Source organism: Netta rufina, assembly GCF_964035555.1.
Source record: "Netta rufina genome assembly, chromosome: 1".
NCBI classification, from domain to species: domain Eukaryota; kingdom Metazoa; phylum Chordata; class Aves; order Anseriformes; family Anatidae; genus Netta; species Netta rufina.
Window position 1 is genome coordinate 6,668,552 of NC_140123.1, and position 27,587 is coordinate 6,696,138.

Consider the following 27,587-nt stretch of genomic DNA (forward strand, 5'->3'; position numbering starts at 1 on the left):
CCCTCTCCAATTCAGTCCATCTCCATTTCTTCAGGCTCTTTAAGGTCTGTGTTAAGGATCATCTGACAATACTTACCTATTGCTCTTCAGTGTGAAGGCTACTTAGGAGTACTGTCCTGCAATTTTTAAGCAGCTTTTTGTGAGAAGTCCACTGTTAGGAGAAATGATTTGGGCATTCATAGAAGCTCAGCTGGCACAACCTGTTTTCCATCTTAACTCGCTTTTCTACACTCTAAGTTATAGTCATGCCTTAGAGGAATCAAATTTCATAACAAGGAGATGAGCAGTATAAGAGGGTGGGATTGTATCATGATACTGCTTGAAACCTATTTTTTTCTTCTCATGAATGAAAGCGCTTCCTTCCAGAGTGGAAAAGAACATATGAATGTAGGCAAGATGATGACTCACAGCTGTAAAACTGCTCACATGCATAACATTCATGAGGATGAAAGTCTGACTGCAGTCAGTATGTGCTTGCAATTCCGTGTCCAAAAAAACACCAAACCAAACACATGTCCAAGCCAGCCATCCAAGGCATGTAAAACTCTCCAGCCATGACAGCCCAGAGATTAAACCCACTCAGCATGAGGACTGGTGTGGCCAGTCCTCACCAAGAGATGGCTCCGATGCCTATGTTGCTTTCTGTACTTGGCTTAGGTAGCTTATCTCCCCAAGCCACACTTTTTTTTTTTTTTTTTTTTTCTTCCCCACTGCAACCTGATTGTTAAAACTATTTTCTGAGTTTTTGTTAAAAGATAAGTTTGAGAAGTATTTTGGACCAGACAATATGCAAGTAAGAAGCAAATGAGAGATCATGGCTTTGCAGAGCTATGAGGTGTGGTAGATGGACAAGGGGGAACAGGGTAGGGATGGGGGAAGAATGAGGGTGCAACTTAATCACTTTTAACAGAAAATGACAAAATTCTTCACCCATTTTTCCAGATGAAGGAAGGGAATAGACAGTTTTCACTTTATAAAAAGCTTTTAAAATGACATATTTAATAAACTAACTGACCGTAGAAATCCAGAAAGGGAGAGTGCCATTCTCTGTCTTTGCTGAGTTGGAGGAAGAAGCTGGAAGAGCCTGCCAGGGCCAATGACAATCAAACAAGCCATTCCAGCCAGCGAAATTGTTGTGTAGAAACCACATTAAACCACACAGAATTTTCTGTCACACCATGAGCTGGTTGAGGGAACAATGTTTGCTTATTTATTTGTTTATTTATTCAATTTACAAGAGGCTCTGGTCAGCGCAGTCCCTTAGGGCACACATAATAAAAACAGTACATCAATTAAATAGTGATGTTTACAGCATTGACAGAGTGCCTAACGAAGGACTTTGAATTACTTCAGGCCTGTCCCTTTGGAGAATACTTAGCTTGTAACTCTCACACATCTGGAAGATTTGTAGGATAAAAAGGCTGCATTAATACGTGGATGTACCTTGAAGCATGATTTGAAGGACATCAGGATCTTCAGCTGTTGTCTTAAGGCTGTAAGGAAAGTGAGTTCTCCTGTCTGGAGCACTGAATGAGATAAACCTGAGATGTGAAAAGCTATTTATGTACTTACAATCACAATGAGGCACTGATGGGTGTTCTTACTTGCCCTGTTTTTAATTTCAAATCCAAACTTGTTCAGCCTACAAGTGAAAATCCCACAAGGTACCAGGCCACATCCATCCAACTGAAAATCTGGGCCTTGGTAGACTACTGCTACAGCAGGAGAAAGACTCTACAAGTCAGGAGAAAGGCAGCCTTGAAGGTCTCTTTTATAGCTATTTGGTCAAGCATACTTAGAGGTGAAAGTTTTCTTTTTATTAAGGATCTGCCATATAACTAAAATATGCCCTGAGGATAATAAAGAGTAAATTAAGCAAACATCACATACCACTCTGTCAACATCAGCTCCCAGTCATGCAGTATGTCCCACTTGTCCCCCTATTTACTATGCGTTGTCTATTTTCTTCCCTTTGTAAAGCCAATGCAGAGCTACAGTGAAAGGATAAATGCCACTCTCCGAACCCAGCGCTACTCCCCGATGACATTTTTTGTAGGGTGATGGTGAATCCAACTTTGGTGTCCCATCTTCTAGTCCTTCAGTTCCTGTAGTTTAAACAGGAAATTTGCAGAGAAAAATGGACAAGAAAAGCTTTATTTTCCTTCTCAAACACCAACCTTTATCAACAGCTCCACAGATATCTGTGGGGAGCCCTTGGGAAGGAGACCTGTCCAGATGCATAAAGAGAAAGCAGGGAGACAAAACGCTGACTCTAGACTTTTCTCCTTAGATATGTTTAGACACAAAAGCCAGAATTATCCTAATGGCTTAGTGATCTGGGGTGCCTCCTTTTTTTCTATTTCCAGCTTGAAATACTCCAGGGATTGGCTTTTAAAAACAACTGTACACTCTTGGCTGCAAGTGGAGTTATGGATGCTCTGTGCTCTCAAAGTCAGTCAGGCCTACAGGATGGTTTGCACCTACAAAATCAGACCGAAAGCCTTTCAGCTCACACACCCTAAAATCACAGGCTGCTTCTGCACAAGTTCAGCCCTGCTCAGTTTCATACCTGCAAAACTGTAGTGATGATGTTTAATTGCCTAGCTCAAAAAGGTTATGCAAAGATCAGTTAGCTAATGTCTGTAAAGTGCTTTGCACATACCCAATGCAACCACTGGTGTAGTGTAGCACTACCCTTCCTCACCATGCTCAGTAGGAGCACTGTTGCTTTAAAAAGGGAGCATGTCCAAGCTCTCCTCCTCCACTGGATCTAAGATGGATGCTCCTGCTGCAGCACAGCCTGTAAGCAGACTTTGCCCAGCCTGCTTTTTTTGTTTTTCCTGGAAGCTTGCTCCAGACAAGTCAGCTGCACTGCAGACTGAGCAGAAGCAGGAGGGCAGCTCTCCCCAGGTAAGCTACCACTGCCACAAAGCTGCTCGCTCACACACCTGGACAGGGCAGCACCAAGGATACTGCTGCCCTGAGAATTATGGTCCTCTCTGTCTGTGCCTCTAGCTGGCTCACAACAGCTCTCAGCCAGGCAAGAGTCAAACAGCCCCAGGCCTCTGCTCTTTTAAACTCCTCTCCTGGCTGGCTGGTGTTAATTTAGCTACAAGGAGGATAGGGAGACTCCTGTTCCTGCACCCCAAGCTGATCTCGCGCACATTGCTTTGCATTAGCATCACTTCTGTGGAGGTGCTCCTGAGTGAATAGGAGCTGCCTGCGGCACGGGGGTCCTGAGGCCATGCTGGGGTCTGGCAGCAGTCCTTTCACTCCATGGCAAGGAGGTGGTCTTTGGTCACCAGATTAGTTCAAAATGGTTCTTCAGGGTCTCGGAGTTTTGCCACCACTAGATGCAGTTTAAGCTGTGTTGGCTCCTTTCCGTCAGAAATGCATTGATTTCCCACTAAGCTTCTCTTCTTTGAGGCACTAAAATTGTCGTTACAGAAGTGGCAACCAGGCTCTCCAACAACTCTCCAGAGTACAGCTTTATTTCATTTTATTACTCCCATGGATACCTTAGAGGAGACACTCCCTCTGTGTAACATTCATTTTAGGTCGTTCCTTTCCTCCTGGGTACTGGAACACTGGAGGTAGGAGATGTTCGTGACTGACACAGAGCTGGAGTCAATGTGCTTTTCCTTAACAGCTTTGATTTCCAGAACTGTTTCACATCAGTGTAAAGCAGCAGAACTTGCTAGTACTCCCACAGCCCTGGGGACAGAAAATGCTCGTGCAGTTCTAGCAGGGTCAATAAATCACTGCCTGGACTTTTAGTACAATTTTAGAAATAGAAAAGCGCTGTAAAGGGCCAGTGGTCAATTCTGACCATGAAGGAGCAAAAAAGAATGGTTGTAATCAGCCCTGTGTTTCTCCTTGAGCACACTGCATTGGAAGGTCAAGTGAGGACTGTGATCTCCAGGGGAGAGCCTGTGCTGTGAGAGCGCCCAGCAGAAAAACTCCCGTGAGTGAGAGGATTGATAGGATTCCCAGGCAACGACGAAATTCCCTACCCCTCCATCAGGTTTCTTGTGACCCTCAAGGCTTTGGGCGAGGAGCTGTTATCTATGCCACAACATTAAAAAAAAAGCGACCCCTTCCCAGCTTTCACTGGGTAGCCTTTACGTTTTCCACTGCAAAAAACTTGTCATGCTTCAGAGTTTTATCTAAAACCAGGACACACACATGGACACGCAGACACAGACACACACACACACAGAGACACACACACACACACACACACACACACACACACACACACACACACACAAGAAAGATATTTCAGAGGCATTTTTCTCCAATGGCCCTTTCCTGCTATAGTGGCTCCACTGGTTGGCGTCTCTGTGTGGTTTGGAGCCAAGCACAGACCCTTTTCAGAAAAAAAAACAAAACAAAACACAAGAGGGGCATTTATGTCTCTCTGTCATTAGCAGTGGTTGTTTCCTAGATGTGTAGAGGATACATTTAACAGATGTATCCAAATTTTCCGTCCCCCCAAAAACAGGGTCATGTAATGGGATACTGCGCACCTGCTGTGTCCAGGGCCAGTGTCCACCACCAGTCCTGAGCACAGGGGAGTTAGAAGAGCCAAAAAACAGTACAGAAGCAGATGTTGTCATACAGAGGTCTCTGTTATACTTTTGTGGGAGTTTTGTTGAAAAACTTTTTGTAAAGTTTAGATATGACCATGATCACATCTTTTATTTGATTTCTGCTGACATTGGAGTGAAATTTAAGGTTTGAGTATGTCTTTTGTTTGTTTGTTTGTTTGGTTTGTTTTGCACATTGTTGTTTGTTTGTTTGTTTTTAATGGAATGAGAATTTCATAACTGAAAAGCTATTAAATACTAAAAAATGTGTCATTTGCTAGAAATGAAGGCAGAATTTCCTTTTCAGGAAAATCCACAGAACATCAGCAACAATATTCCTAACAGCTGGGAACCACTAGACCACACTCATTCTGAACGGGAGCTGGCAAAAAAGGATGCATCTATCCACTAATAAATAAATAAATTTAAAAAGTCAAACATCTGGTTAATCAGAACTTCTTTCTCATCAGGGAGAATTTATGAGTAAAATAAAATGTGCATCAAGGAATCAAAGGTTATTTTCCTGTTTCTAGCACACACGGTGACAGCCCAAGTTGATCTCTGACATGAAATGTGTCTGATTAGCACCCTACTCCTTAGTAAGGGTTAAATGTAATAATGTGGAGTTCAGTAATGTAAGACTTTGCATTAAATAGGATTGTTTCAGGCTTGGTCCATTTATATATTTATTTATTTATTTATTCTGCCTGCCTGAAATTATCACTTTGTTTGGTGACATTTTGCAATCAAGATATCAGTTTCTCGCAAAAAAAAAAACAGTAATGTTGTGAAAAATTCATTTCTCCAAAGTGCCGAAAAGCTCGACCTTCTCTGTTTCTTGTGAATTGTGATGCATCATCAGTTTTATTTTTACTTCAGATTTCAAGTACTTTTCCTTTAGGCTTATCATTTCTCTCTAAATAGTAGTACCATATGACACAAGAAATGAAGGCTGGTTTCCGGTGGTTCCTCTCTGTAGCTGCCATCAGTAGTCTGAACTGCTCAGTACTAGAGAAGGTAGTATAGGCACTGGCTTGCCAATAAAAGCAAATTATGGGAGTTGTGTGTGAGAGTTAAAGGTCTTATGAAATGCTTTCAGGAAATGGTCAAGGTGATAATGATTTTTACTTTTTTTATTTTGTATTATTTGCTTCTTTTGTTTCCAAACTTTTATTTAGATCACAACAGCATTTCAGACATGACTCTTAAACGAGATGGAGTTCTTAATTTCTGTTAGCCAGGTATAGCCCCTGTTGAATTCCTACCTATAAGGGTCATTTATGAGCACCAACATTTGAATCCTGTATGATCCAAAGTCAGTGAGATCTAGGCAGTGTATGGAACTTCTCTGTGACCTGACACGCATTCTTGAAAGTGAACTTCCCCTTTGAAACTCTTTCTGGGGATGTAGCACTCTGCACTCCGGCTAGTCCAAATCCCAGGAAGAATTGCTTCCAAGTATTTTTCATAAAAGTCCATTTCCTGAGCCTCCTGGAATTTGCCAGGGGACTGGCATATGTAAAGTTCAGTATAAATATATGGCCTCAAAGCAATAGGATGAAATGCTAGTGTGAAGTATTGCATGTGGGAAGGGATATCCAATTGCACAAGTACCAAATGCATATTGATTAATCAGTAGGCAGAGAAGTATGGGATGGCGTAGAAATGAATTTCAAAATGAGTCTCAGTGAAGAATGTGAGGCTATTGCAAAGCTAATCTAAAAAACTTGGGATATATTTAGAGAATTACTGGAAGTGAGAGATGGAAGGAATTATTCTGCTTGGCAATGTCATGGTTTGGATATACACTTTGAGAGGGATGCAGAGATTTGAGGAAACAACTGAAGACATTAAGGATTTTATGAGCTATGTTGAAGTTTAAAAGAATTAAAGAGAACAAGTTGAGTTAAAAATACCCATCTTCAAATATATAAAAACTGTTTTTATGACATAAATTGAGATCTATTAGGCTACAACTTTTCATTATGGAAAAGAGACGAGTTAGAAAGGATACAGCAATGGTTTACAAAAGCATGAGTGACACAGAGAGATGAACAGGAGTTGCTTGTTTCTTCCACTGCAACATTTTGGGACAGCTGATAAAGATATCAGGAGATAGATTCAGAATAAACAAAGACAGATTGTCATAGGAGAAGTGAAAAACCTGAAGAATATTCACCAAAGGATGTTACAGAAGTAGAAATTTATATTGATTCAGGGGCAGACTGAAAAATTGCTGGAAAATTACTGCTATTTTGTCTCTTACCTCGGGGAGACCTATGTTCACACAGCAGAAAGGACGTGCTTGCAGGGCTGGTGACCATGTGTAAGACTTTGGCAAGACTTACACCTCTATTTAATGCATATAAATAAATATATATATATATATATGTAGCGATGACTTCAGCTCATATTGACATAACTGAGCTAGCCAGTTTAATCCTAGTAAGAGTGTAGTCCTCATAACACAAAATTTAGTCTAGGCTAACTCCTCTTCTGCCCCAGCATCCTGGACAAACACTGCACCTGGTCCATTGTGCATGCAAGCATGTGGTGTCTAAACTGATCATTTTAAGCTCATTTAGGTATATTTGTTCTACAGTATAATCACTTGAACAAATCAGAGTGTCTATAAAATGACATTAAGGAGGGGCATGTATATTTTGAATATGTTGTATGTGAGTTTTCACTCTTTGTTGGTAGGACTGAGTCTTTATTTCTGTTTGTCACAGAAAAATTCTAACAGAACATATAACTAGGAATCATCAGAAAAGCAGAACAGTTTTGTAGCTATTGAGGAGTAATTTCATTTTGCTTGCTTGTTGTTGTTTTTTGTTTGTTTTTCTTTTTTTTTTTCCCTTCAAATATTTAATTCAAGTATTTTTTGCTTTTCATTTTTCTTTTAAATTTATACATGCCTAAAAAAATTATAAAAACAACAACAACAACAACAGAAAAAACCCACACATATACAACTAGTGGCTTTGTAAGTGATTTAACAGATAAAAATTAGTTTCTGGAAAGATCTGTGTCTTTCTCTCGGGGCATCTTAGGTTTTCATATTGTTTCTTGTGAAACAATTTTAGATATAGTTAACACTTCAGATAAAACTGCTAATGTTATAAGTTACATCCTCAACCAGTTTTCCACTGGTTAAAAATGCAAAACTGTGCTGATAATGTGGCAGTTTAAAATGTGTGAACACTTATGAGCATGAGTACTTTTTGTAAGAGTATTCCCATTAACTTAAAAATCATTGTTTATATGACTGTGTACTTGGAGATATGGGCATTTAATTGGAAGGCATTATCTCCACCTTCAGGTGGAGAGAGATTGAGTCATATAGTGCTTTCCAAGCTGCCTACCACATCTGAATTCTTAATGCATAGGTGTTTTTTCAGAGCATCCTAGCTGTTCTCTGCCCATCTTCCTCCATGGTCATGAATCTCCAGGAGAACTTTATATCTGTATTAGTTGTCCACACCCTTTCTAGTCAAGGTGATGAAGACAACTGTAGAGAACCAGCATGAGACAAGTGTTCTCTGTCTATATACAGAGATTTCAGAAATCCAAACCAGCTGCCATGAAGGACTGTATAATGCAGTAGCAGCTGCAGGTGATGGTGGAAAAGGTGGGTCGCAGCAACAGCAATTGCATCTCGTAGAAGCAGCAAACCTGTTGCTACATGGCTATCCTTGGGGCTCTCTCTCTCATCTCGACCCTATTCATTTGCTCTTACAGCAGAATAAATCCAGAGTCCTTAAGCCTCTGGATGCATAAAACCAGCCCCCTTCTAACACTGGGGCTGAAAATTCAATCACTTATTACCCCTTAGCATGGGTTCAAACCCAGCTTTACATGAGCTATGGCTATCTTCCAGCAATCTTAGCTGCTCTTGCACTGATATCTGGTGTCTGCATGGTCTTTCCTTGATGAGCTTCAATGTTAGTTATTCCAAAGGTGGATGGATTTTCAGGCAAACTAAGTCTCAGCTTCTGATTCACGCCAGCAGACAAATATCAGTAAAATAGATAACAGTCAGATCTATTAGACAAAATGGGTAACAGTTCATTCCCCAAAATGACCACCTCACATAAAAGGTAGGCACAGTTAAAGTCTTTGAAATGCCCCAAATCCTTGCAAATGACAGGACATCTGTGAAAACGTGGTTTAGACCAGGGGAGATTTGGGACAATTTTGTTCTTAAGAAACAAGGCTGTGTGTAGTCATTTCTATTTCTGATGGGGGATCTTTCAAGTTTGTTTTATATTTATATTCTCTGGTTTCTTTTGTACATGCTGCCTGTGGTGTAACAAGCCTTTTCCTCTTCTCTTTCATCTAATATGATTCTTTGAGAAGACAACTCTTTAATCACTGTCAGAGACAGATTTAGTTTTCACGAGGCTTGATTAGAGTACAGGGAATTCAGAGAAGAACAACAGAGATGGTGATTTTGAATTTTTACAGAAGATTAGAAGGAGGTAACAATGCATATAGCTTGGCCAAGGGCCTATCAATTATATTGATCTGGTATCTGATGGGTATGGTGAGCATTAGAGGAAATTTTCATGGTAGAGCATTGGAATGAAAAGTTGAGTAGTGAAAATATGGAAGGGGAAATACACAAATGTATACTATAATATCAAATCTTAAGCAATTTATTCAATAGAAGAAGCAGAGAATTAAAAAACAACAACACACAAAATCAAATATCTTTAATATTCTGGTCAAGGCTGAATATCTAGAAATTCATTGTGACTCTCCAGTTAAATAACTTAACTCATTTTTACCTATATCAGCCTTCTTGGTTCTCATGTGATATGTCAGGTCTCAGGAGTGCTATTTGAGCTAACTCTGTTGCAGAGCAAGGTATGTATGCATTAGGGGAGGAAGTATCATCAAACATGACCGTAATATTTACAGTAAAGCAACTCCATCATTGCAGGTTAATTTGTGTATTTTCACATAGTGGAGCACTGTGAAAGGTAGATGTCGTTGAAGAACCTGGAAAGGTTGGCTGAAGGCAATTGACGGAGAGACTGGTACAGTGGGGGAAATTTTACCAGCTGAACAGACCAGTGAAGAAGATAAATGGGGCAAGAGTTTTTGTAGCAAGTGTGAGAAAGAGCAACTTTTGCGAACATGCAGTTCAGACAATAGCAGGTGACTAATTCACTGGTGGGGTCACTTTTACTCAAAGTAACAGACAGTATCTTGACACCAAGATTTGCTGGGAGTCTCCCCTTTTTCTAGCAGCAAAAGAGGTGTGATTCATTGTGGCAGCACAGTTGTTGTGAGCAAGTAGTCTGGATCAGTGCACTGAACTCTCAACAAAGCTGACAGCTTCACCAAGCGCAGAACATCTCTGCTCCCTCTTTTTCATATGACAACCCCTGCATTGTATGGTCCTCTGCATATTCTGTCAGAGAGAGAGGAAACGTGGACATTGATTTTCCAAGAAACCTTGCTCCTGCAGTCTGACTATGATTTAAATGACTTTTCTAGCAATTATCAGTTTGCTTCTGCATCTGTGATGAGTGCTATTGGTAGAAAAGGTAAAAGAGGATATCTGAACAAATGTTTTCTTATAGCAGTTTTCTATATGTGGTTGTCACATAATTGAAATAAATGTCTTGGCCAATTGTGATATGAGTTATTGTTCCAATCTGTCATTGGAATGAGTCTTTCTTTTCTGATCTCTTCCCAAATGACTGTACGTCAGGTAACTGTTTTTCACTTGAAGGCAACAACTAGTTTAAGTGTGAAGAGATGTATTTCATGCCTTCCACAATACTCAGGTGACTGGGGCTTGATGCTTCTTAGTACTTGAAACAAAATCACAAGCGAAACCTGCTCTAGTTGAAAGTCTGCAATAGTATCATGTTAAAAATCAGGGACTAAGAAAGAGCTGAGAATTCTAATAAAGAGATATGTCCTCCCTTTTGAGAGCAGGAGCCAGCTGAATGTAGAGAGATCCAAAGGATCCAAGAGGTTAACTGGCTGTTTTTCCTTCCCTTCTTTGAGATCTGAATTGGAAATTAAATGCAGGTGATTTTAATTGCCCCATGAACATTAATCGGAAATCACATTTGTGTGATTATCGGTCCAGTTTTAAATCAGGACATCATGTTTAAAACATCGAAAAGTGCAGATGCAATTTATTCTCATATTAGAAATGCTAATGATGAGAACAGAATGAGACTGTTACTGATCACCTAAAGGTCTAAGATGGGTGGATATTAGAACTGCTAAAACTGTTAAATAGCACAGTTTTGTGGCATTTTGTAGTAGAGTCTACCAAAAATATTGTCATGCCACCCCCTTCCCAAATTAACGCTTATAAGGCCAATGATGTAGCATGCTCACACCTTAAGGTAGCACTGTGATTCATGTTTTAATGATAGTGGCTGCTGGCTGTAACTATGGAATGTATTGTCATGGAAACTACACTTTTCTATATTTACACCAGTGCTGGTTATGCGAGAGACAGTACTTGAAAGAAAATCTGTATAATATATAGCTTAATAATGAGACAGGCAAGCTAGGAATAAACAGATCAAAGATCCAGCTATGTTACAGCTGCTGTTTGTCACCACAGTACATTTCTAAATGGGCTCACTCATTGTTTCAGGCGATAACTGGCACAGCAAGGTGGAATTAAGTGCTGCTGCGATGTCTCTTTGGACTAACAGGTCAGACAAACTTAGATTATTGATAGCCAATTGATTGGCATCTGCATAGTCTTCTCCCATGGTATAACAAAACACATATAGCACTTGTGTCCAGGTTGGTAGATTAAAAGTATGAGCTGAGTGAATTGAGGACACTGGATTGTAATTTGCAAGAAATAAATCTTCAGAAATGAAACTGGGTTGTAACTTTTAACTGCAGAACAATCCTGTCTGGTGCTCTGAACTAGAAGCTATTGCTGTTTTACTGAGCTTAGGTTCTTGCAGGTTCTAACTTTAAAAAGTCAAAGAGTGAAAAACAATCATCAGAAAATATTAAATCAAGTAGAGATTTAGCTACACACAAAAAATGGGTAAAAATAAAGTTATTGTATAAAGCAAAAGAAAGTGTCAAATCTAAGCTGTCTAATAAAATATTTCTTTTATGTTTTGGAACTTTGCAAAGAGAGATTAAGTTATACCAAGTAAATGCTACTTAAAGTATAGATACATGTATATATATTATGTATCTGTATATATAAATACATACATGCACAATATATATATTAAATATAAATATAAAATATTAATAGAATAGATCTTATACATTACTGTCTGAAGTCTCAGACCTTTTTAGAAATTCTGTAGCATTTACTCTCTATCCTGTTTGACCTAACTGCATACAGAGCCCTCCATTTGCCATGTTCTCCATTCTGTTGTATAACAAATTTTCAGTTCGAGTTTATTACAGAAAATTGTTTCAGTTGTGCCTTGAGAACGCACTCACAATTGCCAGGGAGACAAGCTGCTCTCATTTCTTTTGAAAGAGTTTCTAATTGATGGGCAGAGCTTAGTGAGGTACAAAAAGCAGGGTCAAGTCACTGTGGAACAACTCCTGGGTTTGCTTTGCTATCAGCTGTGAAATTGGTGAAGACATTGCTTTACTTCCTATATCATAGCCTTTTCATTTTATATATGTGTGTGTGCTGAACCTAGAAGTGGAGGATATATTCATCCAACTTCTGATATAAATAATCCTCTTAAAAAGCACAGCTAGCAGTTTGCTCATCCAAATGCTTTATTATGCATTTTCAGCTGGTGTTGCTTTAACTGAAGAAACAGCGACAGCTGTAACTGAATCCAAACCAGCATTATGCTCCCAAACTTCTTTAATTATTGCATTTTTGGAATAGAGAAAGCCGTCTGGAGGTTATAGGATAACAGTACTAGCTGGAGATTCAGTTGTTACATCACATCAAAAGCGGTTTAAAGAGGGTTGCATTTTAAGCTTCATGCTGGTGCATTTTCCGTGTAACTTCATATCTTTATTCAGTGTCTCCTGCAATCCTTCAACCTGTCTATTTGTAAATTTGTGCCCGGAGAAAGCTCCCATGTGGCAAGCCAGGATTGGATAAATGTTACTTGTATCTCCCTGATTGCAAACTCCCAGCATCTGGGGTTTTCAGTTTTTAGTACAGTTTGTTTCATGCTGAGATTCATCTTTTTGGGGAAAGCAAAGGTCATCGCTTCTCCGGAGTTGCGACTGATTTGATTCTTTTTCTCGGGGAGGAGCTGGGAAGGGAATCCTTGCTGGAATGCATATTGATAAAGGCTGAGGATTCTGGCTTCTTAGATAAGTAATTTTTTTTCTCTTCTCTCCCCACAATGACTATGTATTGCAGCAACTCACTGGCTTTTTACCAAATCAGGAGCTGCAGTATTTTTCTTCCGATGGAATAATTTCAGCCCACTTCAGCTAGCATGACAATCTTATGTGATTGTTATGAGTAGGCGTTTACATCCTTTTACATGCTAATACTGCCACACCTGCTAGTCCCCCTCATTTCCATTTCTCTCTTCTTTTTTTTTTTTTCCTTTTTTTTTTTTTTTTTTTTTTTCCAATGTAAAAACTAATTTCCCAGAGGAAGGGAAATCCTGAGATTCGTGATCAATGCTGCGTCGTTGATTCATCAACAAAGAAGGGGATGGCTGAATGGGACACAGGTAGAGATTCAAGCAGGCTGCTTCTGACCAGCAAGAGAAAAGCTAGCTGTTGAACAGCATATGTTGCTACTCCATGTGCTGTATTAGCTACTTGTTTTTAGCCTTCAGTAGGCTGCCACTACTGCAGCACTAAAGGAATGTGCCCTATTGTTAAAAATCCTGACTGCTTTACACCAATGATTTGCCACTGCAAAGTTGCATGCACCAACAACACTTTGTCGTTGATGTTTGGATGCAAGGTAGGATGTGGTTAATATATTTAAATGCATGCTGTAACTCCTTTGAATATCTGTGCTATTTAATTTCATGTCTGACTAGATATTTCAGTGCAAATTGCGATACGTTGGCTATAAATTAGGGCTTACAGCTGATACATTTTAAATGTTAGAAAAAATCAGTAGAAGTAAAGGTTTCTTATTTCCCAGGATTGTACGAGTATAGATTTACATAGGAGAAACGAATGGATTATGAAGCATTTGTTTTTGACTTGATTGCATACTTAGCTAACAGTGCTAAGATTATTAAACCACCACGCTGCCATTTGCCCGGCTTTATTGATTTTGATGTGTATACTGTTATTACAGAAACACAACCAGCAAGAATGGATATATTTTTTCTATTTCTATTGCTGACATGGCTTTTAACTGTAATAGCAATACTAAAGTATGCAGCCCTGCACTTCTCTGTAGGAAATAAATAAAGTAAACTCCTGAACCTGTTTCTAAGTGTATGGGCATATATTTAAATAAGTGTTTTCTTTTAGGAACTGGACACTCATTTAATTTCTCTTTTAAATTTAAATCAAAAGGTGGCGCAGTTAGCCAGAGGAGTTTCATTTTTGGCTGTGTAATGTCATCCCACCCCAAATTTTTTTCCAAATGTGTTGGGCTGGGCTGTATTTCTCCCCATATAAATTCTGATTTGACATTAGGGTATAGCCAATGTTGTTCGTTATTTTACTGAAATAATTCTAAAGTGATAGCATGTTTTAAAAAGTTGTTATATTTGAGTAAACAAGTTTGCTTCTTGGATCGCTGGGTCAATCATGATGAATTTACAAGAGGGTTAAAGAATCTTGTCCCATTAATATTATATAGTTTAAGGATAGCAAGGAAAAGTAATTTTTTTCCCATATGTTTAAAATAGGGTAAGAAAAAATGAACAATTATATTAAAAAATGATAGTGGTAGGAATTATTTTAAAATTATCTATGTAAGTTTTTTTTAATCCTCAAAAATGCTACAAATGTCAAGGTTTAGTTGAATAGTCCACAAACTAGGGAACACAGTATAGTTTTTTGAGTTCCTATGTGACAGACCAGCCTGAATAAAATGAAGTAACTTTATGAAAAGGGTTATAGATAACCCAATGCTCCCTAAACATAATTCAGCTAGAGGTTAATGACGGATCATCTACTGCTTCCTATAACACACTTAAACACAAACTAGGTTACAGTCAAACGCTTACAATTGTCTGCTTTCTCCTTTTCCCCAAACTATAGCCTGCCTACATCTCTGGTTACCTGAGACTTTCCTGAACTAAAGTGTCTTGTTTCTTCCCTTCCATTTTAAATAGGCAAAATTACAGTCTTTTATTGAAAGGGTTATAATTTAATTGCTGTGTCATGATGCCACTAGCGGTATAAATAGCATTGAGAGTTTAATAGTTTAAAAGCCTTTTTAATTTTGCAGCATTTTCATAAGAACAATTCATATTTCTTTTTAATTTTTACTTAAAAACTTAACCCCCCATGTTTTCAAGTGTTAAATTCTAATTAGTAAAGGTGAATTGTTAGTCAGGGGAAATTAAATGCAAGCTACCCTTCTACAAAGGTAGGCCAGTGGCCTGGGGACTGGTATCCAATTTGTATTCCTGCCTGTAAGCATGATTTTCAAGGGATGTTCTTTGATGCACTTAAGCTCTTTCATGATTTTCAGATCCTGTTAGAAAGAAGCAGGAGAATAAAAATAATAAATTTCAAACTTCTTTTCCACCTCTTTCTTTGGAGCTTCAGGCTCATTAAGTTAGTCACAGCCAATATTTTATCTTCTTGTAGTGGTATATGAACTGCTTCTCAAAGGAAAAGAGGTGGTGCTGGATAGCGATCATTTTCAGAAGGATGCGAAGGAGCACAAGTGAGCTGAGTTATCCTGGGATAGCTCAACACATGTCAGATTAGTACACTTTGATACGACCTGCAAGCACGCATGAGATACTCTGTATACATACCAGTGTGTCATCTGCTGCACTTCAAGCTTCCCTGTCTTATCCCCTTTTGCTCTGCATCCCCTATTATAGAGTTATATAAATATATAACTCTTTGCTTTGGTCTCATAGGATTATATTTCTTGATTTATGGATATAGATCCATTACCCACAAGCAGACAAATTTGGAAAGAAGGAAGGATGTTTCTTTTAAGAAATATTTTAGTTACATGGCATGAAATCATGGACCTAAGCATGCTCATAATATTGTGACTTCTACAGTCACGTGGTTCTTGAACTTGGCAAGGAGTTTATATAGCAATGACACTTTGTATTCTGTGTGGCAGAGGAGAAAATAGGTCCTCAGAATAGAAAGACAGCTTTAAAATGTAGGTAGTGGAATAGACAACAAAGGAATTCAGATTTCAGACAAATATCTCCAAGTCATAAAATAATCAGGTCAGGTTATTAACTAGATCATTTCTAGAGGACAGTGCAAGTTACAGGAATGAAATATTGCTCACAGTCTTGATTTACAGTTTTTAATTTTAATTTTGTGCCAAATACAATATTCTTTTCCTATAGGTACAGAAGTGAGTGAGAGAAATGCACTACATCAAAACCATCACGCCCATTTTTATCTGTCCCCAATGCAATTATTTTCCAGTCTGCTCGCTCCTAACAGGTGGTGCCAGGGAGTTAATTTGGGGGCGCAGGAAGAGGGTGTGCAACTCTTACTACACCATATGTTGCAAAGCAGGCAGTGGAGGAGTCTTAACTGTGCCTGCGGGAAGCTTTCCTTTTCAGCTTGATTTCCTGGACTTTGACCATTGGCCCTGTCCTGGGCCTTTACTTTCAATGATCCTAGTTTCATGAGACTTGACCTTCAAATTGCAAAGAATTCAGAGCACTTTAATCTTAAAGTCAGGGTAGCTTCTATCTGAAGCATCACTTTTGTACCCTGTGATAACTTTAAGCACTTCTCCTCTTTCTGGTAGGGAAGTACCAATGTTTCCTTCACAGCAGTACAGAGCTGAAGCAGAGAAAGAATGAGCAGGTTCTAAAACATGGCCCTTGTGTGCCAGCAGGTGTATTGAAATTTTTTTTTGTTTGTGATCTTGCAGAGCTGGGGCTTGAAAGTGTAGCCTCCAAGTCCTAGAGTTGTTCCTCTAGAGACTGGGCTGCTTTGTGTCTGTGGATTAAAGTAAGGCTTGTGTGTAAGAGAGACCTCCACTCACAGGTCTCCACTGAGAGGAGTGCTGAGGCGTATATCAGACTCTCTGAGGATGATGAGACGTAAATGCACACTTAAATGTCTGTATATGCTTACTCACTTTGCTGAATCGGGCCATGTAATAGTTCATTCAGTATTGCAGAAGAGTTATCTCCTGACTCTTAATATCCTGTTCATTTTGCTTTTATTAGGAGTGCCAGGAAGGTATTTCATATTGACTAAGATGTTTCTTAAATTATGTTTTGGTCACAACTCTGACACTCACATGAAAGTGTTTTTTTTCTATCTTATCTCTTTTACCTCTCTATATTGGAAATAGTTGTTGAAGAGATTCCTTTGAAAGATGTATGTCCTCACTGTTTTTTGACCTTGACTAGGTATTTTGATAGATCTTATTTTCCTTCTGTTTAGGTTTATTTTTTCATTTGTCCTAGCATAATTGAAAAGTTTAAAATATACCTCCCTCTCTTCCCTGCCTTCCTTCTTTCCTCCTACATTTATCACAACCAGTTCTCTGGCACAATAGCTGCTTTTGGCATTTTTCTTCCTACTCTTTCTCTGTTTTAGCTGAAATAACCAAATAATGATCTATTCCACTATCCAAGGTGAGGGTGGAAGTCAAACCACTTGTTTCTTCATCTTCCAGAATTTCCATGTTTTGCAAAGCTGTTGCAAAACTCCAGGTTTCATTTAAACAAATAGTAGGGGATATTATTGATGTCTGGACTTTCATATTTATTTAGCTTACTATTTTTATTGTGATCAACTAGCTTGTATTGTGATCAACTAGATTTCTCGTACTAATTTTCTGTACCAGCATTATTAGTCTCTTGCACAAACTGTGATCTGTCACTTTGTCCTTAATAGAGAATAGTCTCTACTTTGTCATAGTCTAGACCTTGTTATTGAAAGAAGCAGTCATTTGAGATGACAAGAAAATACTTTCCTGACTAGGAATGATAAGCAGTAGACCATGCTCAAAGCTGCACATGCTTTAGGCACTTGATGCATCTCTGTGAACTCAAGTGGGTTTTTACATTTTGTGGGACACTCTGAGGTGGTTTCTGGATGCATCTAGATTAGCATTTTCATTTGAATTATAGATAAGCTTTTGAAGTGATTCTCCCAGTCCTGCACATGTATCTTGTTTTGTTTTGCATTACAGAGTAGGCTTGGAGTGTACAAATGGGATTGCTTTTTGATGAAACTCAGTTTATATAACCAGATTAGAACTATTTCAAAATAAAACACATGAAGAAAGGTGTAATATGACTGCTGAATCCTTCTCACCGCACCAGCTCTTCATTCCGTGCATCTGTGCCTGTTGCTTTTGCTTGCTAATGTGGACGTAATAATTAATTCTACTCTTATTTCTGGACATAGTTCAGATTTTGGGGGGCATGTAAATGCCCCCAAAATTGATGCATGTAAAAATACAATGTATTTATAGTCATATTGACTGCTGTGATCCATCTATAGAGACTGTGATATTGTATAGGGTTCCAGTACCCTCTGAAAGAGTTTACTGCCTATTCATAGACAATCAGCAGAGTAAGTCAGTTGGAACAGTGCTGCCACTTGCTATGCATAATGTTTGACAGGGGCACTGAGAAACCTACTTCCACACACTATTCTTGTTAGGCCACAACAGTGTTAAAATAAAAATGCTCAGCAATAGAAGGAGTTGCAGAAGAGATGCAGGATTGCCATTGGCAAGAGGCTCTGAGTAAGATCAGTTGTGTCACAGAGGATTTGTGCATTAGTGTGCAGAGCTCAAGGCAGGGAGAGTGTTCTTCTCTGGAATAGCATCTATGCAAGCTAGATAAGGGGTGTAAGCCGAAGGATTTCATATGGTTGTATTTTATTTTATTTTCCTATTAAGAATTGCTTAACACCCTCCAAGTTAATGTTTTAGGAATGTTTTTAGGAATATTCCTAATGTTTTACCTTAGGAAGAGGTATACCTCCCCCTGTACATTGAACTGTACATTGAATTGAAAGGTTAACAGACTGAAATTTTCTGAGTCCAAAGTAGCAAATTACTTGGCCCTGCCAGGAAGTCCTCCCAGTGTTAATTTCATAGAGTGGATCCTCCTTTTCAGTACTCTTCCCAGCTGCTGAGCAGCATCTCACTGCTGAAGTACTCTGATATCAGAGGTGAGGAGACCATGACTTTGTACGTGCTCCTGAGTTTGTCTTGAACTCGGTAGATGCAGAAGTCAATATTACAGAAGACACAAGGATGTTGCAGAGGCCTAAGGAGAGGCAGGAGGTGGCACTGTGAAGATCCAGGTGGGGGAAATGAAGAAAAGGCATGAGGACAGATGGGGCAGAGAGATCAGCTTAGGGTCAGGAGGATAAAGCAGTGGGATAAGATTAAGGCAAGGGTTCTCAGGGCACAAACAGAAGAGAAAGCAACTCCAGTGAGGTCTGGCTAGATTGAAAATTGGAAGGAGAAAAAAAAGTTTGATTACGAATCCTCTGAAATGAAAGGCCCATCTCCTCAATCAAGTAGGAGTTAACTCACAGGAAGGCAAACAAGTGATACTGTTTCATCACTTGCTAGCTGTCACTTGTTGGCACTGGCCAACGTCTGGGCGGGCAATGCCCAGGCATTTTCTAAAAGCATCAGGATCAGATGTTATAAATAGTTCTGCTTGTGTGAAAATACTGTATCTCATCTTTTGCCACTGTCCTGCCCACGAGCTCCCTATACATCGTGAAGGAGATGGGTGGCTGATAGGAGATTCCCTGAGAATGACTATGACTACTCCATAACAAATGTGAGGGTAGTAGAAATTAAGATGTGAACACTAAAAGTGCTGTTTTTAAATATTTGCTTTTTTTGAAAAGTGTATAAACTGAAAGAATCTCCTGTTGCAGGTGGGATCTTCAGTCCCTACTCCATTTAAATCGATGAGATTTTTTCTATGTTTTGCCAGAATATCTGCTTCAAGCAGCTGTCAGGGGCTGGACACCGGACAGGATGGCCCACAGTGCTTGCTGTGCATGCTCACATCATGCATGTGTGCATGCATCACAACAGAAATATTTGCTGGTAGCACAGCAATGGAGACTGACTTTCATCACTCCAGGTTACTTAAAAATTCACCTAAAACTAACGGGCACTATGAATACCCTCTGTATTGTGCCTTTGAACATGTAGCCATGCTGAGAATTTGATTTCTTTTTTAAGCTCATAAATATGACAATAAAGTATACCTATGGAAAAAGTAGGGCAGGAGGTACGTAGCTAAAGGTTACTGAACATTTGGAAGGGGAAGTTCAGAATATGCTCAGACACTCAATTTTTTAATATGTTTTTGCTTTAAATTGTACTTCAGTTATATAAAATGTGATCTTCAAATAGAAATATATAAATATTGAAATAACTTGATGCACAGTTATGTGAACTGTTTAATTTTACAAATTAACTGTTGACTGAAAGAAGGCTAAATGTAGACATTTGTCTTAACCATAAAAGACATCTTAGAAGAGAATGGTGGTAAAGTGTTGTGTAAATATATTTAAGTGATAACAGCAGTAAAACTGAAAATTGTCACTGAACAGTGTTCTCCTGATATTTGAAAACTAGCTTTTATGTTTCCAATGTAGCTGTCAGAAATATTTCCACTATTACAATACAGGAATTTATCATTTTCATTTTTCTGATTATATTCCCTTCATCTTTAAGCATTTGATGTAATATCAGTAATCATTAGGGATGGGATATTTAAAGAGAGCCACCTGGGTGTTGCATTGAATGCAATGGAAACCTGAATGGGAAGGAAAATTCCTGATGAGGATTCCTGTGACTCCCTGTACAAGTTAATGATTTATAATCCCAGGAGAGATTGCATAGAATGATCTCATGAAGTATTAGGGCATTTGGAGCTATTCTTTTGAGTTGCTTGGCTCTTATGTGCAGAGTATCATTATGAATCCTGAGGGGGAAAAATGGCACTCCTCACCCCACTTTAATGAGGAATCACACCCCTCAGACTGCAGCTACTCAACTGAACCCCAACAAGCTGTATGTGGCCAGAAAGCAGACTTCCTAGTTTTGGGAAAATGTCTGAGTCTTAAACTGAAACTTTTGTTTTTCAATTTTCCATCAAACTGATATTTTGGAAACCCGGATTCTGAGAATTCTGACACATCATTTTAGGGAGATTTCCTTTAGGAGATGCTCACAGCTGTTGAGTGTAATTAAGATGGAATGTGATAAATATGAATTTTCAGAAAGATGTAAGCTGGTGTCAGCACTGAAGTCCATGTGATGAATCACCTGGAGGCTCTGTAGCTGTGGTAAGTGTGGTACACAGCCTGAGTCAATAATTAGCAGCCTGCAGAAGACAATGTAGACACATATAAAGTCACTTGCTTTGCGAGACGGGAGCTCATCCCCTATGGAAACAGACCGGTAACTACAGACCCTGGACCAGCTGCCAGATTTGAGGGATGCTAACTAAAAAATAAAGCAGTAAGTTTCATTGCTTGGTTGTGTTTTGGGATGCTGACAGTTCTCAGGCATGGTTCAGCAAAGGGACCCTTTTCAAGAGAACAAGGATGAGACTACAGCAGGGTAGGTTACTGATATTCTATACTTCCAAACACCCCCTACCCTTGCCCCTTGCCTTTACATGATATTTGAAAATCTGCAATGCATCTCCTCAATTTCATTTAATGATGCCACTTTAGTAGCAACATGAGCACAAGTCTCTCTGAACCACTGGGCCAGGAACTAAGGAGCATGCTGAGAAATTGATGTATTTAGTGGACTAGATGCGGTATAAAAGTCATGATCCCACAATGGATGGAGCTTGGAAAATCTGACAAAGAGGACAGAGGCCATAATAGCTGTGGCAGGCTTGGTTCTTCTGGACCTACCACAAGCACACTGGTGACACTGTGCATCACCAGTGACAGGAAGCAGCTACTCCAAGCCCAGATCTATAAGATCAAAGAAGTTTGAATTCAGTGATTTAGATGTATTTAAATAAGACACTATTGTCTGTCACTTTAAACCTGGTACATAACTTAAAACAACCACCTGTTAAGGTAAGTTGCAAGTTTACTGTTAGTCCTGGCACTTACACAGATTCTGTGAGGTGTTGTCAGCTGGCAGTGGGATACCTTGAAATTCTTAGGGAGGGATATCCCAGTCTGTATTAAACATCAGACAAGAAGGGCCGGAGGGCAGACCCGGGAAACTACAGGCCTGTCAGTTTGACCTCAGTGCCAGGAAAGCTCATGGAGCAGATCCTCCTGAGAGTCATCATGCAGCAATTGCAGGGGAAGCAGGCGATCAGGCCCAGTCAGCATGGCTTTATGAAAGGCAGGTCATGCCTGACGAACCTGATCTCCTTCTATGACAGAGTGACGCGCTGGGTGGATGAGGGAAAGGCTGTGGATGTGGTCTACCTTGACTTCAGCAAGGCTTTTGACACCGTCTCCCACAGCATTCTCCTCAAGAAACTGTCTGCTCTTGGCTTGGACTGGCGCACGCTTCGCTGGGTTAGAAACTGGCTGGATAGCCGGGCCCAAAGAGTCGTGGTGAATGGAGCCAAGTCCAGTTGGAGGCCAGTCACTAGTGGCGTCCCCCAGGGCTCGGTGCTGGGGCCGGTCCTCTTTAATATCTTCATCGATGATCTGGACGAGGGCATCGAGTGCACCCTCAGTAAGTTCGCAGATGACACCAAGTTAGGTGCGTGTGTCGATCTGCTCGAGGGTAGGAAAGCCCTGCAGGAGGATCTGGATAGGCTGCACCGATGGGCTGAGGTCAACTGCATGAAGTTCAACAAGGCCAAGTGCCGGGTCCTGCACCTGGGGCGCAATAACCCCAAGCAGAGCTACAGACTGGGAGAGGAATGGTTGGAGAGCTGCCAGGCAGAGAAGGACCTGGGAGTGATGGTGGATAGTCAGCTGAATATGAGCCAGCAGTGTGCTCAGGTGGCCAAGAAGGCCAACGGCATCCTGGCTTGTATCAGGAACAGCGTGACCAGCAGGGCGAGGGAGGTGATCGTCCCCCTGTACTCAGCTCTGGTGAGGCCGCACCTCGAGTACTGTGTTCAGTTTTGGGCCCCTCGCTACAAGAAGGACATCGAGGTGCTTGAGCGGGTGCAGAGAAGGGCGACGAAGCTGGTGAGGGGCCTGGAGAACAAGTCCTACGAGGAGCGGCTGAGGGAGCTGGGCTTGTTCAGCCTGGAGAAGAGGAGGCTCAGGGGTGACCTTATCGCTCTTTTTAGGTACCTCAAGGGAGGCTGTAGCGAGGTGGGGGTTGGCCTGTTCTCCCACGTGCCTGGTGACAGGACGAGGGGGAATGGGCTTAAGTTGAGCCAGGGGAGTTTTAGGTTAGATGTTAGGAAGAATTTCTTCACTGAAAGGGTTGTTAGACATTGGAACAGGCTGCCCAGGGAAGTGGTGGAGTCACCATCCCTGGAAGTCTTCAAAAGACGTTTAGATGTAGAGCTTAGGGATATGGTTTAGTGGAGGGCTGTTAGCGTTAGGTTGGAGGTTGGACTCGATGACCTTGAGGTCTCTTCCAACCTAGAAATTCTGTGATTCTGTGATCACATCCATCAGGGAAAAATCACCTTCAATAAAACCTTGAGAAAACTGTCGCTGCCGGAAAGAGGTCTGTGGCCTTGATTTAAGACAGGGAACTTGGAACTCCTTATTTCTATTTCTGACTCTCACATAGAACTCCTGCTGTGGCCTGAGGCAAATTGTGTCTCCTAGAAAATCGAGTTGGTATTTGTGAATCAGTAATTATTGCATGTATGCAGCACTGAAATGGAATGGAACAGTGTAAGTACAATGCACCATTGGTTTTAAGGACCAACCTAAAGCTGTGGTGGGGTTAAGCCAGGCAAGGTTGCTTAGGATAATATAAGTGAAAAATCAAAGCATTTCCTCCTCCTTGTTTGCTGTTCAGTCCCATCCCCACAGTATTTATTTTATAAAGTTCTTCCTCCAGGTCTAAGCTTTCACATCCCAATTTTTGCCCATAGTAAATTGTCATGGTTGAAATGCAAGCCCCTGGAAAACAGGGTTTGAAATGAAAGTGCTGACAAGCTCTTATCTCCACCCATCCAAGTGGTCCTACAATCATTTAATTTATTATGTAAAGTTGCTGTAGGGAAGAAGCACATTCTGGAGCTCTGATTCTTTGAGTTTGCATTTTGTGAAGCTTGTTTAAAAATAGTCTTAGGATGATATGTAAGGCAGAAAGAAGGCAAAGAGATGGGTATAGACCTGTTGCAAGGATGCAAACAGTAACTGCATTGTACGCATTCTGTGACTGTTGAGGAACTGTTGGTTAGGCTGATAGTTTGGAGAGGCATTCAGCCCAGTTCAGGGGGCCATATGGCTATCTTAAACTGTTCATTAAATCCCACATTCTGAAAGCTACAGTAAATCCAGCAAAACACTATATATAGAGTCCCATCAAACCCAGAACAAAGCAGTCAGCAGAAGTTTGAGTGAAGGTTTTTTTCAGTGCTGTTAGTAGCAGTGTTTTGCACAGTACCTATAAAATAAATAAAATTAATTCATTTTCTACTAATTGCATTCACTTGTCTGTGTTGCTCTTTGCATTTGGATTTCTGGTCATTGGCTTAAGTAAGATTGTAAATTAGCTGGGTGGGAAAAAAACACTTGACAGTATAGGAAAACATAGTACATTTTTGCACTGGCAAAGTTAACTGATGACTAATGTTCCATACACGGTAGTTTGGGATATAAAATAACCAGGACAATATGTTTTCATAAGACAGAGTTTGGTGATACATTTCGAAATATGTATTCCCTCCCAGAACAATTAAGAAAGCTCAGGGGAGGAGGGGGAGAGCAGAGAAGGGAGAAAAGATGACCTAGAAAATACGCTTGAGGATCTAATTTTGTGTGTCTATACGCATTACAGACGTGCCTGTTGCACCTTCTCCCTTAAAGCCCTGGTGTTTTGTACTCTTTAATATGTGCACCAACCCCCACATGAATTTCAGGCACACAGCTCTTTAATTTCACAGCATTAAGGGCACGTCTTACCACTGTCTTGAAGTTTGTAGCCTTTAAAGATGTTGAAAGCTAGCTGAGACTGAGGGAAGTGAGACTTTATGAGACCAATCTTTAGGTGATTGCAAGATCTGGTTATGAAGAAAGAGCTTTTGTATTAAGTGTCGTTGTCATAAGGCCCCTGAGCTTCACGCTTGCTTCTTCAGGTCAGGTACAACTGTTGGCACAGAGCAGTGCTGTCTCCATCACAGAGCTGGGAGTTGAACCTCAGGCTGTTGAACCTCATTCTGTAGCTGGCTTCCTAAAACAGAGTGTTAATTTGCTGTCTGCAATTGCCTAATGTGTAGAGATCTGATGCATAAATCTCTTATTGCTGCTGGAGTGTGGCACTTTTTCACACAGCATTAAAAACTGCTACTTTCCAGTGTGATTGGAATAAATATGTTCAGTGTGCAATGGAGCTTCTTCTCAAACTAATCCACTTTCTGTGTGCAGATATTTCCTGGCTATTTGTATTTACCAGGAGGGACAGCACAGGGCTCCAAGGGTTAATAAAGTTTCTGTTAGTAAATAAGAATTAGTTGTTCCATAGTCTGACGATATTTCTTCTACTATCTTCAGTTTCTTCATAAAAGAGAGAAGCTCAGATAGGATAGGGTCAGCTCACATTATGAGAATGTGTACAAAGTAATCACAGAATCATAAAAATGATGATTGGAAAGGACCTCTATAAGTCACCTCATCAAAATTTCACTGAAAGCGGGAGAAATGCAGAGTGATTTAACATGCAGCCATACACCTCATTTTGCAGAAGAAATGGTATGCTTTTTAGCAGTTCCAGGTGAAATATTTCTTCAGCTAAAACAGAAAGATTTTTGGGAAGTGTGATCCAGGGTTTAAAACAAGGGAAAATGGGTTAAATATTCTGAGTTTTACTCTCTCTCTTCTATTGATTCCACAAAAGATGTGCAGAGAATCAATGTAACCCCTTTTGATAAAATTGGGAGTGTTGCCAGGGGCTAAGATTGAAGGGGCTGCTGTTGCAGGGGTGAGGATTTCACCTTTTATGGGTTAGTTGATCTATTTGTAAAACAGAAAGAAAAGCTCTAGCGGAGTTTGTGAGCCTTTAAGGTCAATGTTGTCAAAAGAATTTGGGCACCATCTCCTATTGCTTTTGATGAAAATTAAGTATCTTCTAAGGATCTGTCCATGCAGTACTTCTCTTCCCCCAGTGCTTCCTTTGTTCATCCCTACATCTTATCTCACTACTTCGTGTTACTTCTCAAATATGTATATGTGCTTTCTGTGCTGTTACTGGATTTCACTTAAAATTCACTGTTAGACCCCAGGTCAGTGGATGTGGTTGGGAAAGAGAATGAAGTTTACAGAGAATTTCTGGAGTAAATGGTGGACAGGAATAGAAAAATGTGTGCATACCTTCTCACATACATGTACATACATATATAACAGGGCACTAAGCTCTGCACTTTACACTTACCTGCTACATTAGAAATACTCCCACTCTTATATTCTCAAAATTTGGTGACTGTAGGCCTTGGATGAGGTAGTGGGTGGAAGAAGAAGAATGTCTGTTTAAGGCTGTAAAGCTGAATTTGAAAGTGTAAAAAAGTTTGTGATACAGAGGTCTATTTGCCTTATATAGAACATGCTAGTTGACAAGTCCCTGAGGTTTCTTATGCAAGAGAAGTCAAACAGGACTTTGAATGGTGCAGTAAAGAGCAAGATTTTTTTTTTTTTTTTTTGGTCAAAAACTCTAATGAGTAACATCCTGCCAATTTATATACATATCTCCTTCTTAAGAAGATGGGACCATCACTACAAGAAGGACATCAAAGCCCTGGAGCGTGTCCAGAGAAGGGCTACGAAGCTGGTGAGGGGCCTGAAACACAAGTCCTATGAGGAACGGCTGAGGGAACTAGGGTTGTTTAGTCTGTAGAAGAGGAGGCTCAGGGCAGACCTCATTGCTCTCTAAAAGTTCCTGAAAGGAAGTTGTGGGGAGCTGGGTGTCAGCCTTTTCTCATGGATAACTAGCTATAGAACTAGAGGCAATGGCCTCAAGTTGTGCCAGGGGAGGTTCACGTTGGAAATTAGGAGACATTTCTGCTCAGAAAGAGCAGTCAGGCATTGGAACAGGTTGCCCAGGGAGGTGGTGGGGTCACCTGGGGATGTTTAAGGAAAGGTTGGATGTGGTGTTTAGGGACATAGTTTAGTGGGTGACATTGGTGGTGTGATGGTAGGACCAGATGATTTTGGAGGTCTTTTCCTACCTTAATGATTCTATGATTCTGTGAAGAAGAGTTTCCTTCAACTCCTCCTCCTCCTATGAAGATTTTCTTTAACTCCTTCAACTAAGAGCTAGTAAAATTAAAATAGCCCAAGAAAGGAAAAAGGTGCAGATTTCACTTTGAATTTCCCACATAATTTATTCCCCTGGTTAGATTATGAGAAACATATTGTAGTGAAACACCTCCACATTAGTGGTTCTAAATTTGAGTAATACACATAAATGGCTAATGTAAAGATAAAGACATTTTATGAGATGCCTATCCTTTGGTGTGTTTTAGCTTTAAGATTTAGGGTCAGGGATTTCTACTGAGGTGTTTGTGTACAAAATTTAGTCAGACTTCAGTCAGAGTTGGCACCTAAAGAACCATGGCATTTCACACCAAGATGGATACTTAGTGTGAATATATTGCTGCCATTTAAAAGTGTGCAAGACCTCAGATCACCTTCTCTTGCTTTTCCTACCATGCTTAGATTAGTTAGGAAGACAAACAAACAAAAACCAAACAACCCCAGAAATCATCCAAGAATTATAGTTTGTGGACCACTAAATATGGTCCATCAGTT

At 40.1% G+C, this 27,587-nt stretch overlaps 1 protein-coding gene across 5 annotated transcripts in view; it reads left to right on the forward strand.

Moving 5' to 3' along the window:
- The window catches only part of DLG2 (discs large MAGUK scaffold protein 2), a gene marked incomplete at both ends in the record, with an annotated part of 1,073,896 nt that overhangs the window by 367,258 nt on the left and 679,051 nt on the right, over positions 1-27,587 (forward strand). Inside the window, one exon of one of the 5 annotated variants that reach the window (XM_084304811.1) lies at positions 13,399-13,497. The exons of the other annotated variants lie outside the window; for them this stretch is intronic. Within the exon in view, the coding sequence (XP_084160937.1) occupies positions 13,399-13,497 (99 nt within the window). Of the gene's footprint in view, positions 1-13,398; positions 13,498-27,587 lie in introns of those variants that run through there. 5 annotated transcript variants of the gene reach the window in all.